The 16,182-nt window shown below is 36.2% G+C and overlaps 1 protein-coding gene across 1 annotated transcript in view; it reads left to right on the top strand.

Moving 5' to 3' along the window:
* Positions 1 to 282: 282 nt before the first annotated feature.
* Positions 283 to 16,182, top strand: part of LOC140246549 (complement C3-like) — a 69,888-nt gene continuing 53,988 nt past the window's right edge. Inside the window, 9 exon segments of the mRNA XM_072325892.1 lie at positions 283 to 353; positions 5,875 to 6,053; positions 7,651 to 7,839; positions 11,249 to 11,301; positions 12,071 to 12,223; positions 13,300 to 13,342; positions 14,719 to 14,806; positions 15,928 to 15,938; positions 15,941 to 16,025. Of these exon segments, the coding sequence (XP_072181993.1) occupies positions 283 to 353; positions 5,875 to 6,053; positions 7,651 to 7,839; positions 11,249 to 11,301; positions 12,071 to 12,223; positions 13,300 to 13,342; positions 14,719 to 14,806; positions 15,928 to 15,938; positions 15,941 to 16,025 (872 nt within the window).

Raw genomic sequence — 16,182 nt, 5'->3', positions numbered from 1 at the left:
AGAGTCCAATTCGACAGACCTTGGAGTAGTGACAAGGCACTTTCCACATCGGTGATGGTCAGGGTCCCTAAAGATCATCGCATATATTTGGCTAGCACATGCAATATCGACATCAGTTCTCGAAGAAGAATCTGAGAGATCAGGTGTATAGAATCTGACGAGAGGCAGGTTTCTTTCTGTCTCCCTCTGCCTGCGCCTATACTGTACCTTCGCAGGAGCTGCTGCTGCAAACCCCCCTTTTTCCACCACCGGCATCGACAAATAGCCTTGGTCTACAGTATTATGGCTTGCTGGCAGCTTGGGTTGGCTCTGGCTGCGGTGGCCACGATGATTTCAGGCGGAGCGGCGGGACCGTGAGTCATTGTTGGATAAACTTTGCACATTTGTGACATGGTCACAACAATACATTGTTAAATTAGGTACTATCTAAATTTCTGAAAGGTAACTCATTTTACGGACTGTTGTTACCGTATTGGGAAAAATAAGAATGTTAAAAGTGTATTTTTTTTTTTTGGATATACGGATGTCACATCACTTGTTGCTTCAATTATCATATTTTTTGGAGGAAACGAAATTACCACCCTATACGCTTTGAAAATTAAATCAAAATTGTTTTAACAGGTAGGATTAACAAGGCGTTGTTGAAAGGTAAAGATTCTATTGAGGTAAAGTTAATTGTGTGCTGCCTTCATCGATATAAATTGTTCCATCTGATCTGTTTCCATTTTGACACAAGCATCTTCCTGACTGCCTCCCAGTGTGAATCATTCTTTACCATTGATATTCACGGAGTGATTCTTGAGAAAGATATGACTTGCAGAACCGTATTTTGATATTCACTGTCGATCACCTACGCTTTGTCTCGATTTGTGTTCATTTGTTTCGTAATCGCATCGTCCTAGATCGTTTAATTGTATTATATCAATTTTAGCTGCTGTTTAAGCTATCTATATGTACGGGAAAGGCATAAAAACCAAAATGCATAAAAGGCCATTTTAATTGCAAGAGACACCACCTTGTTGGCATTATTTCTGAAGTGTGTGACGTACACGCTTGATATTCTTTTGTTTGTAATCATTTTTTATACTCTCTATACAAATCATTTCTAGTACCAGTCCCTAGTACAAATATAAGCACTTGAGTTAACTCGTGGCAATAAGATATATTTCTTACACATTTATGAGAAGTTTGTATACCATGTTACCGACTGCCGCTTTATGGGCATCAGTCATTCTTATTTTGCTTTCTCTTATTATATGACTCCTGTTTCAACCCTGATGAAGTCTTATTTCATGAAAGACCATTTCACTTCTTTGTTTCTCCAAATAACGTGCTACAGCACCTCAGGAAGCGAATTCAATCTCCAGATATGAATTAAAAGACAAGCAAACAAACAAACCGAATACAACTCTTCTGCGTTTTTGGTTTTACACCCCCACCCGTTTACGAGAGGCAGATGTTACTCATTCAGGAAGTCATTGTCGAGAATAGCAGCGATTATTTTCCCGTCTTTTTTTTTAAACTTCAGGTCTCTTCTCTTTATAATTTTGGCGGCCAACATGCCTTGTGACTTACACCGCAGGTGTAAAATAATACACCCGAGGCGGACTGTACCAGACTGGAAGAAAAAGAAGAGGAAATATTTTGTACATTTGTCTTTACCAAACTGTCTTAGTATTTCGCTGATCCATTGCGATATGCTGCTCATTTATCAAAAGAGATAATAAATTATTACGACTCGTAAAAATATAAGTATTATCAATTGCATACCTAGCAGGCTAATTTTCATTTAGTATTCAAAGTGCATGGCTGCACAAATTGATGATACTTCTTTGAATTTTGTTCTGAATTCAGACACTTTTAGTTTTACTTACACTACAGAAGATGTTTTAATCTCAATTTATACATGATCAAAAAAAAAAAGACAATAATTGTTCACTGTCTCCTTCTATGTATCTGTTATTTCCCTTTCCATCGAAATAAAGCTTTCCATACTTTATTTCATTGGTATCACATGTCATGAGATATTGCATCCTTCTCTTTTACAAAATTTCTACTTTTTCTTGTGTCCTTGGCATCTGCATTTTGGTGTTTGTAAGGTACTTCCTATTCTACGCTGCGGGGTGCCCCATGGGAGGGATGATCGTGGAACTTTGTGATATATTCTACATACTAAAAATTCATATGAAACAGAGATTTGTTTAGCTGTTTCGGTATGATTTACAGATGAATCCGAATCTTCTGATATCGCACTCTCCTTTACGAAACAATAAGCCAGTTCGTAGTTTCACTTTGCGCATGAGCAGAAACAAGGTTATTCCTACCAACAGGCATAATGGCTTTTAAATTCACTGGGATAAGCATCTGTAATGTAATGATTATTCATGAGATACTTATAAATGCTGCTTGTCAGCACATCCACCTGACAGCAAAAGTGATATTTGGCAATATCAATAGATAGGGATTGTCAATATAGATACATTCAATGCAAAATAATGAAATGGATGCCTTCCCAAGTGTAAATTGACGGATCGTTCTGCTCATCAGCTGGTCTACGCAACTCTATTCTTTGTTTGAACAGGATTGTGAGTCCCATAAATTGTTATGTAAATCTTATCCATTATGTCGCTCTAAAACGAGTTAAGTGCCCCTAACCGACTGAGAAAAGAGAAAGGTCATTCGTACCAATGCGCCCATGAACTAACCCCGAACTAGCTTATTAGGAAAGTCGATATATCTCAGGTTACAGTCGATTAGTATCTTTGCGTAAATGCATGCTATAAACATAATTTTTCAGGTCTTCCAAAGCGTTGGTTCGATTTTATGAGCTTTCAGAAAGTCGGGTCATACAATTTTGGGTTGTACTATTGAGAAGTTTTCTTGGAAAAATCTGTATGCTGAAACCCAACTTTTGTAGATCAAGTCTAATCCTGATGTATTTAGCTCTCCTTCTTATATAATTGACGACATTCTTGCTTAGGTAATCTCCACGAAACACTTAACTTCAAGAATATCTACCCTAATTCTTTTGTATGTATGCGTTACCTTTCTCCGTATGAAAATAGAAAACGGAAAATGTAAAATAGACAATTGATGAAAATTTTGGCAAAGAAATTATATATGAAGAACTGAAACGTTTGAAAAAAAAAAATCTGCAAGACTTTTGCTCAAGTTGTATATAGAAATTCACCAATTTTGATTTTCCTCAGGGAAATTTGTTTTTCAGACACGTTCTTAATTCAGAATGAGAATTATGCATCTTTACATTCCCTCATGGGTGGATAGGTCTATATGAGCCCGATATTTGAGAAAATTAAGAAAAGAAAAGAAAATTGGTGAATTCATAGATGTAGATCGAGATCCACTTTATCCGTCGACAACTAAGTGCCCAATACACGTATTTCCACGAATGTTTTCTCTTTGAGTGAGGGAGTAAAATTTTCTTTAAACGGTCCACAGGTAGGAGACAAAACCATTCAGGTAGAGCGGTTGAACCAAAACACAAACTGAGACAGACATCATTTCGACCATTTTCGACATGCTGTAGGAATTCGTTTTATTCGGAAGTTCGGACCTTTAAAGATGCGTACAGACGAGGTTCCAATGACGTCATTAAGTGAGCGAGCGCGTAAACGATGCGTTCCATGTTCCATGATAGACAGTCGGTTATGCGTTTAGAGGAGCGAGGGATTTAAATCTAAGTGCTTAGCACACGTAGGCCTATTTTGTTTTTTGTTTTGTTTGTTTGTTTGTTTGTTTTTTTGCCCCCTCAAGCAGCACATCACCTGACGTCACGGAACCTCGTCTTTAGGTGTGGGTCCATACAAGAGTGCCCTCTTTAATCCAGGCTTGCATTTCCTATGATGGACAGACTTTTAAATATGTGACAATGCACCTCAAAACAAACAAAAAGTCGCCAGACATGATTTTTTAGTTAAGACTATATTCTGAAAGAGGAGACTTTAAGCTTTAAAATGATGTATAACTCAAATCAAATGGACTCTCCTAACCTATCTAAATATTGGAAAGAAAGCACAAACTCAGGAAAAGCGTGAACTGAGAAAAGAGGCTCTGAATTACAGTGTCTATTCAAGCGCTTAATCTTTACCAAACCGTGCTGGCTGTGTGATGAATGGGACAAAAAAACAGGAAGTAAACCACCAGAGTAACAACAATGAAGGGTTTATCAGATTAAACTGAAATTAAGCATGCCTCATTAACTTATTCTGTCCATAATCAATGCCAACTTTCAAAGCAGTAGCACTATCCTTTCAAAAGTTATTAGAGTTGAAAGTGAAGAGTGTGGACAAGGTTTTTTTTTCAGAAATGAAAAAGGGATTCTAAAGACACACCTAATCACACTATTCTACCAAAAATGTTCGAGATAAAACTGCTAAAAAAAACACACTTTCCTGCCCGTTTTATGGTACCAAAATTTAGCATAATGTAAAAGAAGACCTGCTCTTTCAGAAAATATGAAAAAGTCAAGTTCAGCTAGGTTGACCCATTTCACTTATTTTCAGTCCTCACGTAAAATCAGTGTGTGCGACTTTATGTTCGTTTTGAGGTGCACTGTCACATATGTACAGAAATAATGTTCCCAGCACATTCAAGCTTGTAAATAGCAGCCACCCAATTTAAGGAGACAGGAAGTGGGAAGCTCTATATACATGTGTGGCCGCTAGGGCAGGTTTTAATGGATTCTCTTTCAGCATAGATTATGATATGGTTGCTATCACTTTTCGAAAGCTGCTTTCCTTTGGACCTGCAGAGAGCACAATGTGAGACGCACAGTGGAAGGTCCATACTGAAAACCAAACTGTTGGGCGAGCTTCCAAGAAAACTATTACCGTATTAATTATACAATGTAGATTATATATCAAGCCTATCCTTACAAGGCTACATGCCCTGTTTACATACAGATCTGTCATATTCACGTAACCTGCACTATTCAATTAACTCTATCAAAGCGTCATTGAGCCACAGGGTATCATCGTTTCCAGAGAACATTTAAAAGTAAAGTTTGATCTTAAATGCAATATATGTGTAGTCCTTGTGAATACTATGTATATTCAGATTTCCACCGCATGATTTAACCTCCTCAGCATCTTACCAGTACTTCTCTACTTAATGTTCACCTTGTTTCATCTCATGTTACTGTCCCACGAGAAGTGCGTGTGTTTCTTAATTCACTCAATGTGCCCCTCCCATAGTCTTTACTTGCTGGAGTGCACGCCTGTTATAACGAACACGGTTATAAGAAAATTCCGGGTACAACGAAGTTAAAATTCATGCCGCAACATTATCAGTTCTATGTTCTTTTATTATCTATTTGTTTGGTTATAGCGAAATTTTGATAAAACGAAAGAAAACTGGGGTCCTAGGTCTTCAATATTCTCTTTCCTATTCCATTCCTTTTATTATCTCTTTCTTTGATTATTTTTCTTTCTGTAATTCTTAATGTTCCATGTGTCACGGTTATGTTTCCTTCATGTGACCCAAGTGTAAAAGCTTTGGTGTTAATTGGCTCCACTCGTTTTGCTCTTTTGGTTGTGATATGGCACCAATCATAGGAATGTTTAGTAGAATATAAGCTGGGAAGTTTCAAAACATATTCTTTTACCGCACTTACAAAAGTAAGGGTTTCTAATTTTAGCTTTTAGTTTGACACATTTTTTCCATTCCTTGTAATATCATTATCAATGAAGGTGAAAATTATGTAAATGAAGCTTATGCTATGTAGGTGTCAATTTGTGATAAGATGACCCTTATATATACCTGTAGGGGAGGCTGCCAAAGTTATCAAAGTAATAGGAAATAAAAAAAAAAAAAGAATTTAATGCAACTCATATTTTTTTCAATATTTTTTCTCAGACTCGTCTTCGTCACTGCGCCCAACGTTTTCCGGGTCGGCGTCAACGAAGACGTCTTGCTACTTGCGAAAGATATCAATAACGATGACATCTCCATGATGGTGTATTTGACTTTGCCGAACTCAAACAAACACCTCACGAACTCTACGGTCGTTATTCCCGCCTCCTCAGGTAAAGTATGTACTCTTGTATGCATCTGTTGGGAGCACTGCGGGGAGCACATGCAATGTGCCACGTCAACCACACCCATTTAGCATAGTTTGTGTATGTATGTGTGTTGTGTGTTTGCGCGTGTGTGTGTATTAGGTTAATGCCATCAATTTATCGATAGAAAGAAACAAACATAAAGAATAGATGGATTAGAGGAAATAGAGAGAGGGCGAAACAGATGACGAGAAGAGAGGGAGGAAGAGAGAGACAGAAAAAAAAGAGATATGGTATTAGAATTGGGTGTGACAATTCTAAGTAGATTTTCATTTGTATTCACCAATTATCCGTCGTTTGCAATGGATGGCTGAATTAAATTTTGAATAGGTAGTTCGTGCGGTAATATCTACCTTCCCTTTATCGCTGTCCTTTGGTTATCGCTATTTTTTAAAGCAAATCATTTTAAACATCCAAAATGCTTTGTACCCCTGATATCAAATGTTCTATCTAATTTTATTTTTTTTTCAATGAAAGCGAAGTTAAACTCGTCACCTCGGTGAGAGTTTTATCTTCATGAAAGCGTTTACCCCGTAAGGTTCCATACAGACAGGAATCTGGTCGCCTGGGTATTATATTCGGTTTATTCGGATTTCAGAACTTATTATCGAACGGATTAAGCTATTCAATTAAATAATAGTTACCAAATTGGAGAAGCACATAGACATTAGAGATTGAACTTTAATGTTTAAAAGCAACATCTACTGAAAACCACCCATGCATCTCTTCATTACACTAGTATATAACGCTAGTAATAGTCATATGGGGAACTGGTAATTGAAAAAACAAAAAAGGGAAAAAATATTGCTGAAATGTGCACTTCAATCGAAACGTAAATGAGAGGTCTTTTGAGATAAAATTAAACAGCGGCAAAATATCTTGTTATACATAGCATCGTACTGTGTCTATAAATTTTGTTCAGATCGGTGTAAATTTTAGTAAAACACACGACTTGTATAATGGTTATCATGCAATGAAAATGATACGCCAGTTCTCATAACATTCTGCTTGAAACAGTGATATTATTGATCTATGAAACTACAGTTGTAAAGCCAAAAGAGGTTCAATAGTCAACAAGCATAGTCGATCAGTGCTGACCATAACCCTTTCCATTGTATTACTGTTGCTGCATTCTTCAAAGACTAACCTTTTTTGTCTGTAAAATATGTTGACAATTCTTATAAATTTGAATGATAGTTCTACATACATTTATTCATATCTGCACGCTAAACACGCGTTATTTTTCAATCTGTATGTGTGTGTGTGTTGTTGTTTTTTTTTTTGGATTTTCGTTTATTGAGGGGGTAGGTAGTTTTGGATAGTTGTTTCACTGTAGTAATTGCATATTGTTTTTATTTCTTGTCATTGTTTCAAGTAAAAACTTTCTCATACATGTATGTCTGTCAACAAAATGAATTTCATTCCCGGATTTGCATGTTCGGTTTGGATGTTGAAGCTAAAAATAATTGCAATGTGACATATGCAAATGTCATGTTCATGACATCGACCAAGTTATATGAGCTGGACATTGTATTGTGCCAAATCACAGATCCAAATCAAAGTATTACAAAAGGGAAAACGTCCATCAGTGTCAGGCCCAACTACTTGCCACGCCACATTGGCCAGCACCATTTAAGGCTAGGTGTCAAATCACTGGACCCAAGCTTCTCGTTCCAAAAGGAAACAGAAGTGCTCGTGACCTTTCAATCCGGGTTCGTCTTTATTCAGACAGACAAGCCCATCTATATACCGGATTCACAAGGTATTTATCCATTTTCTTTCTTTCTCTCTCTCTCTCTCTCTCTCTCTCGCTCTCTCGCTCATTTCAGTTATAAAACACGACTGATTAATGTCTTCCCAACCAAAGAGATGGGTATAGTGTAAAACAAACAAGATTAGCAAAGCAAATCCACGAACGCAGTGTTTATACAAAGCACTCAGTTGTTGTCATAATTTCGATTGTTATAATGAATTATGTGACCCTGCACCACAAAACAAACAAAAAGTTGCCAGACATGAATTGTTGGGGTCATCCCACGAGACTGATATCCACGAGTCATACGGTCCACGAGACCGACATCAATAAAAGGTTCATGAGTCATACAGCCCAGGAGTTATACGGCTCAGGAGTCATACAGCCCATGAGTTCTATACTACACACAAAAGGCTCGTGAGACCGACACTAAGCAAACACAGCCCACGAGACCGACACTAAAATAAAAAGCAAAGAAAACCCACGAGACCGACAATAGGCAAAGAAGGCCCACGAAACCGGCACTAAGCAAAAAAGGCTCACGAGATCTACATTAAGCAAAGAAAGCCAACGAGATCGACAGTAGGCAAAGGAGGCCCACGAGATCGACAGGATAAACAGCGCCACCTACATGTCAATTACCTGTACAGGGTGTTTCATGAACGGAAAGCCAACATACTGGCGGGTGCAATTTCGTCATGCTATCAAGTGAAAGATGGTAACCATCTCCATATCAACGACATCAAATATTTCTAGTGGGGGCAGGTCTGTCAGGGAGCGACATTATCATCAATTAGAAAAACAGAATTTAAAAAAAAGAAGACCGAAAAACAAATGAATTGATAAAAGAGGACAAGAACGATGTATCGATTAAATTTAGAGCATTGATAATGCCATCGTGCTATTTTTAATATGCTTTCCCAGTTTTTACCTAGAAGATGGACAGGATGTACTTTTTACCTCTTCTCTTTCTCGATTCACTACTTACTTAGGCATCCTGCCCTTCTGTTTAGATGTTTTGGAGTAAGATCTACTCGTAATTTTCTCGTTAACTATAATGTAATTTAACTGATCAAAACGATTTATATCGCAGGGATTCACCTAGATTTCTGGCTTGTGTTATTCTCCTCCAAACAGTACATTATTTCGTGAAATACAATAGCTGCTTTCATGGATGCATCTTGTTTTTGTTTTTGTTTTCCGAATCCCTAACGCTACCTTAATAGACGATTACGTTACTTTTTTGAATTAATACTTTATCAACACCCTCGCAGGTTTATTGTGGAAAGATCTGTTGCACACTTTTACTGAATTTCGTCCTTTTTTTGGACAAACACCCACAAACGCAAACACAATTAAAGATCCTGTTCATTTCAGGGGGTGAGGGGTAACTGATGGGGTTACACCCTAGCAACTCTTCTTTTCCATTTCACGTATCTTCCTATGCCATTATCAGGACACCTTATACAATGTATTTGTCTGTAGGTGACGCTTTTCATCCAGTTGGTCTCCTGGGCCTTCTTTGCTTAGTGTCGGTCTCGTGAACCTCTTTTGCGTAATGTCGGTCTCATGAGCTTTGTATGCGTAGCGTCGGTCTCGTGGGCATTTTAAGTGTAGTGTCGATCTCATGGGCTTTGTTTGGTTAGTGTCGGTCTCATGAGCCTTTTGTGCGTAGTGTCGGCCGTATAACTCCTGGGCATATTTTACTTGATGTCGAACTCGTGGGCTTTATTTACTCAGTGTCGAACTGGTGGGCTGTAGAACTGGTGGGCTGTGTGACTAATTATTGTGAGCTTTATGACTCGTGGGTTGTATGACTTGTGAGCTGTATAACTTGTAGGCTGCATGACTCGTGGGTGTCGGTCTCGTGACGTGCACCCGAATTTTCAGTTAAGACCATATTCTGAAAGAGCAGACTTTAAGCTTTAAAATGATGTAAAACTCAAATCAAATGGTTTTTCCTAATCTATGTAAATATTGGAAAGAAATCACAAAGTCAGGAAAAGTGTAAACTGAGAAAAGAGGCTCTGAATTACAGTGTCTATTCAAGCGCTTAATCTTTACCAAACCGTGCTGGCTGTGCGATGAATGGGACAAAAAAAAAAAAAAACAGGAAGTAAACCACCCGAGTAACAACAATGAAGGGATTATCAGATTAAACTTAAATTACGCATGCCACATTAGCATATTCTGTCCATAATTAATGCCAACTTTCAAAGCAGTAGCACTATAGTTCTTAGATTTGAAAGTGAAGAGTGTGTACAAGGTTTTTAAGAAATGAAAAAGGGATTCTTACAGACGCACCTAATCACACTATTCTACCAAAAATGTTCGAGATAAACTGCTTATAAAAACACACACTTTCCCGCCCTTTTGAGGATCCCAAATTTTAGCATAATGTAAGAGAAGATTTGCTCTTTCAGAAAATATGAAAAATTTAAAAAGTCACTTATTTTCAGTCCTCACGCAAAATCATTGTGTACGACTTTTTGTTCGTGTTGTGATGCACCGTCACATAATATAGGCTAGTTACTCGCTGCCTTGTTCAATTGCTTATACTTCAGTCATTAATATCTCAAGCAGAAAAAAATGACTGTAATCATAGAGCAATTAGTGGCCTTGAAGGAATTTATTGAACAAGAACAACTTAAATGACAGAGAAAATGTACGAATCGATATCCCATTGCTTTTAACATTTCTCAAATTAGCCTAAAAAGATCGCATACAGGCCTTTCACTCGTTTGCAAGATAAACTTGAATATATGTTGATAGTGTCGATGTATCTAAAGCTACTACTTTTTGTTGACTTTCGTTATTCGATTGGTAATCATAATCTTCTCTTCAAAGCTTATGTTGCAAAAGGGGAAAAATGATGGAGCTGGTTGGATTCATGAAATCAGTTCACAAGTAAAATATTAAAAAGAAATCTAGTATATCATAAATTTTTATTTCGCATAAAATAATTATTATGTTAACTCTTAAGAAACAACGGTAAAGAAGCTAACAATAAGGCGCTTATGAAAATCCTGCAACCTGAGTTAACAATCATGTAATCAAAGGCATCGAAGGAATGAAATAACAACGAGTGGTTCCTCCAAACAAATTTTATATGGCTTTATCCCTGATCTAGGTAGGTGCACACACAGACTCTAGGTTTATACATCTTTTGAATGTTTGATAACAAAAAAGAAGTCTATTTTATCATCAAACAAATTGTAAGTGTTTACCATTTTCATTCATTACTGACTATGGGGTGTTTTTTTTTTTAATCACACATCCTTTGCTCGTATATGTGTATATCATTCTGTAGATATTGGAATTGTTGTTTTTGTGCGTGTTTGTGTGTCTGTCTGTTTCTGTTTGTTTCAAATTGAACATGATTATCATATGGTGCCTTGATTCTGTTTTTCACTTCCAGTAAAAACCAACGTCATTTCCCTAGATCAGAATATGCTGCCATCTTCCCGCACTGTAAGTCAACGGCGTCTTTGCCATGAGAAGGAAAACTATATACTTACAATTTACATACAACAGATCTGAACTGAGAGAGTGTCAGTAAGATACGACAACATAAGAGAGAAATCATTCATTTTTTGTGACGGTTAACAGAAGAGAACTGAAATTTATAATCAAAGATGCATGTCAGTAAGATACGACAACACAAGAGAGAAATCGTTCATTATTTGTAAATGTTAACAGAAGAGAATTGAGATTCATAGTCAAAGATGCTAAATGATAACTTGGCCATCGAAACAATGGAGTTAATTGAAAATGATGTTCCTTTTAGCTGATGGTACTGAACTTCTTATTGAAATTCTTACTGATGGTACTGAAATTCTTGTGCGAGGAATGTCCATATAATATGGCCAGTTTACAAACACGTTATCCTACAATAAATTTTGTTAGTTGCTTCTCCTTCATTATACTCGATCCCGTGCCTCATATTGTTTCAAATTATTGAGTCCACTTTGTTGTTGCAACGCCTAGAAGCAACCGTACATTCAGCGGACCTTGACTGTATAATGAATACTGCAACCCGAACTTGCTAGACTAGAGTGTATACTGGGAGTATTTTTTTTCTTCATGTCGTACAAGTCAAGAGAATGGATATAAAGCTTGCTTCATGTAAATCCTTTGCTATGTACACGTACGGTTTCTTTTAAATGCAGTATGTATGACGTCATGCTATTATGTAACTATAGCTTGTTCGAGTGTTGTACTGTCTCTTTTACTGGTCAAGCTTTACGTTGAAGTGAAAAATCCGGACGGAATCAGTGTGAAACGATTCAAAAACACGCAAGCTAACTCCAAGGGTTTTATCTGGGATCTCTTCTACATTCCATCGAGGCCGAAGTTCGGCATATGGACCATCGTGGCTTCGTATGGATATAAAGTAAGTATATAGACCAAAGAGAGATTGACAATAAAAGTATTAGAAATACCGTCCGCACAAATTCAAAACATGCTTAGCTTGTTTCATAAAATGCGACCTTTTATTAACACCTGTAATATGTGTCTGTTTTTTCTGATTTCTTTGAACATTACAGTGCTAATTCAACATTTTATTCACTAAGTACCTGCATGTGGTATTATGTTAGATGTCTGTCAGATGATGAGATGCATCGTAATTAATAGCGCGTTACATCATTATCCAGATTCCTAGATATTTACCTTCGAAATCTGACTTTGCGAAAATTGAGTTTTATCCAGAACATTTGGGTGAAAAGGCCATGTTCTTATTCTGTAGTGTTGCATTCTGTTTCCTGTATGGCAGCACGGTAAATCCTGAATCAGAAGTCCTACTCTCACAGTGAACGGTTTTCGAAAGGGAGATTGCTAGATGAAATGCATGTTACACCATATGTGAAGTAAGACTTATCATGTAATTAGAAAAAAAAAATGGAAATTCATTCAGAATATGCATCAATAATGTTGTTGCTGGTACATCTTCTTTGTGAAAGGAAAAATATGTTTGTATCATTGTATAACCTCCGTATGCCAATTTTATCCTCATTTCTTAATTTTCAAAACTTCGACCAAGGGGGAGTAATCCATGTGGGAAATTGATTTTGTCTGTGTCTATAACTTATGACGAATTGTATATTTCTTGTAAATCTGGTCTTCTGTTTATGTATTTTTTAATTTTTTTTTGAGAATTGCCTTAATAATATTACATGCTGATAATATGTCAATAAATTCTGATGACAAATATTATTCCATACTTGAAGACAATTGACAATTTGTCTTTTTAGAAATACATGTATCTAGAGATATTTTAGTGTCTTCTTTCTTGTAAAGAACAGGAAACTTTCATAGCTCGAAATGCATTCATTTTGAAATTTCAAGTTTGGAGTAAACCATGAGTACAAATTATGCTTCATATGCATGTTTTAGCTAATATGAAACATTAGATTTATCTGTCCAAATCTTAACCAAATATCTATTTTCCCTGCCTTTTCCTATATACAGTTTCAGCTGAAAACGAATGTGACATTCGAAGTCAGGGAATACGGTGAGCTTTTAAAACATCTTGAACATTTGCTGGAACACGTTGCTCTTGAAAATGAAAATTTCCCAAAGTTGAAATCAAAAATTAAAAAGCGTAGTCTGAATTAAAAAAAAAGAAAAATCTTACAGCACCACAGTGAGAAAGAAAAAGAAAAATTAAAACATTATTAACATCCGGAAAACGGTATTAGGAAAGTAATCAAATTGTGAAGTTTCGTAATTTTCTTCCTAACGAACCTTTCTTGAACAGTCCCTGTCAATATGCAAATGAGTGGGCTAATAAAACAATGAAATTCTTTTAGTTTTAGTTATCTTTATTACAGCGTAAACTTTAAAGGGGTTGAATATTTTTGGTTGAGAGTACATTTTCAAATTTCTAACATTTTTTGCTTTCTTTTGACGAGATGATGACAAAGCTCATAAAATGAAATATGTGGAATTACACGTTTACTTGATGAAAATTGGTTTTGTAATGACTGAAATAATACAAATGAGAGTAATTCTAGTAATGTCCCAACTCTTATTAGGACCGCCTTGTGTCACTTTGTTTGTCGATGTCTCAATCATTCCAAAGTCGATTTTCATCTAATAAACTGTGAATTTCTCTTAAGATGGCATGCTCTATATTATTTCATAAGTGGTTTTTGATACCTCGCAAAAAAAAAAAAAAATAAAAAGCCAACCCTCATCTCTGCCAATACCATACCAACCACTCCTGGCTAGATACTCTAAAAGTAATGATTAGCCAGATATCATTGGACTTTATTTTCTATCCCCATTTGGATCTCCACGCGACAACACGAACAAAGAGATGCATATGATAGACAAATGAAACGAAATAGATTTTTTTTGTGTGTGTGTGTCTAGCTATAAATCCGTTACCATTTCAAGATGTGTGCACGTGTCTAATAGTATTTTCTCAAGAAATATTGTTTAATGAGGGGTAGAATCTTTCTTAAGCCGTGTAAAGAAAGATATTGTGTGAGAGGGAATGGGGTGAGGGTGAAATCAATAGAATTGATCAGTATCTTTAAGTATCACTTATTTTAGATATAAAACCAAATAACACAATACTGATCGAAATTTTGTTTCTCCAATCCTTACGATAGTATTGCTTTATCGATTTACACCAATGTACCAATCTTACATCAGCTGAACAACAAGTGGGCTTAAGACTTTTGACATTAATAAAAAAATATTGTTTTTTTTACTTTCTTCGTAGAAGCTGTAGGTGAAAGTTTGCAGAACACAACTTTGTTATCCCACATTCTTATCCCAAATTCTTACTGAAGCGACATCCATCTCCATATTCAAATTGTTTGTATTTAATTATGAATTGAGTCCATTCCTTTTATCCACTTTGGTCACGTCTCTTTGTAGTGCTGCCGACATTCTCCGTGACAGTCCGTCCTCAAACAGGGTACATTCTGGAAGGAGCACAGAGCCTCGCAGTTGACATTGAGGCAAAGTAAGAATTTACTCCTTACATGTTTACTCCTTCATTTAGAGTGTTTATTATGATATGAAACCCCATAGTTTGTTCACTCTGCCCAATTAACTTGCCATAGGAAGGGTATATTTATATTTATATATATATATATATCTATATATATCTATATATATATATATATAGTATATTACACGTGAGGGTTTCTATAGAATTGCAACACATGTATTGGTAATCATTTTGTTTTCTCCACAAGTTTTTTTTTTTTTTTTTTTTTGTTTTTTATTGATTCGTCATGTTTAGAGCCAAACATGAATGACAAGTCCGCATGGCCTATTCTGAAAGACAATGAAATGTGAAACATTTGTTTCTAGCTTTCATGAAAGTGACAGTCTAATTTCCTAAGGTTGCGTGTTATTAGCGAATTTGAAATTTTTCATGATGTTCACCCTATAAATCATAATTAACCCCTAAAAATTTCTTTTCTCAGTTCACACTTTTCCTGAGTTTCTGCTTTCTTTCCAGTATTTAGATAGGTTAGGAGAGTCCATTTGATTTGAGTTATACATCATTTTAAAGCTTAAAGTCTGTTTTTTTTTTTCAGAATATGGTCTTCGCTAAAAATTCATGTCTGGCGACTTTGTGTTTGTTTTGAGGTGCAGGGTCACATATTATAGCGCCCTCTCTCATCGTTTCGTTCATTTCATATAGCAGCCTATCCTGCAATGATTCAAAGAATGACTCAAGTTCATCACACAAATGGCCTCTCTTAATCAATGTAAATGTAATTGCCGTCATAATGATATATGTTCTAATTTGTATATACACTGTTGCCTTCCCATCACAGTTAAATAGAATATTATTGGACAAATAAAAAGATATGACGTTTTTTAAAGTTTATTCGAAATGGTCTTCCATGGACTTGGGTCGTTCTTATATTCAGATACTTTATTATCAATCTCATTTATGCCAGCAGAAACGTGAACATGCAAGTATTCCGAAATAAAAAAAGACTCGTTATCAAACTGCTTATTAAGTGGATCTAACTTGCAGTTAAACCCTTGGAAAGAGGAAAATACATTTACAGTAATTATCTTTGCCTGTCCCATATTGTGTGTTACATATTTTGAATTTTGTTTCAGATATGTGTATGGAAGCCAGTAAACGGCCGGTATCTCTTCAAGTACGGCTTCGTTCAAATGGAAACCTCGGAATGTTCAACGAAACAAAGCAGGGAAACGTAAGCATAACGCCCTCGTGCAACCATTCCCCCTTCTTTGGCTAGTTTTGTTTCGTTTTGTTTTGTTTTTACTACTTGATAGTTCTCATGCTAGGACCTTGAAAAGATTATTACGTACAGTGTTGTTTGAATTCACAATATCTAGTGATTGTATAGA

The sequence above is a fragment of the Diadema setosum genome, chromosome 3 (genome assembly GCF_964275005.1).
Source record: "Diadema setosum chromosome 3, eeDiaSeto1, whole genome shotgun sequence".
Taxonomy (NCBI): Eukaryota; Metazoa; Echinodermata; class Echinoidea; order Diadematoida; family Diadematidae; genus Diadema; species Diadema setosum.
This window is presented reverse-complemented; position numbering and strand designations above follow the sequence as displayed.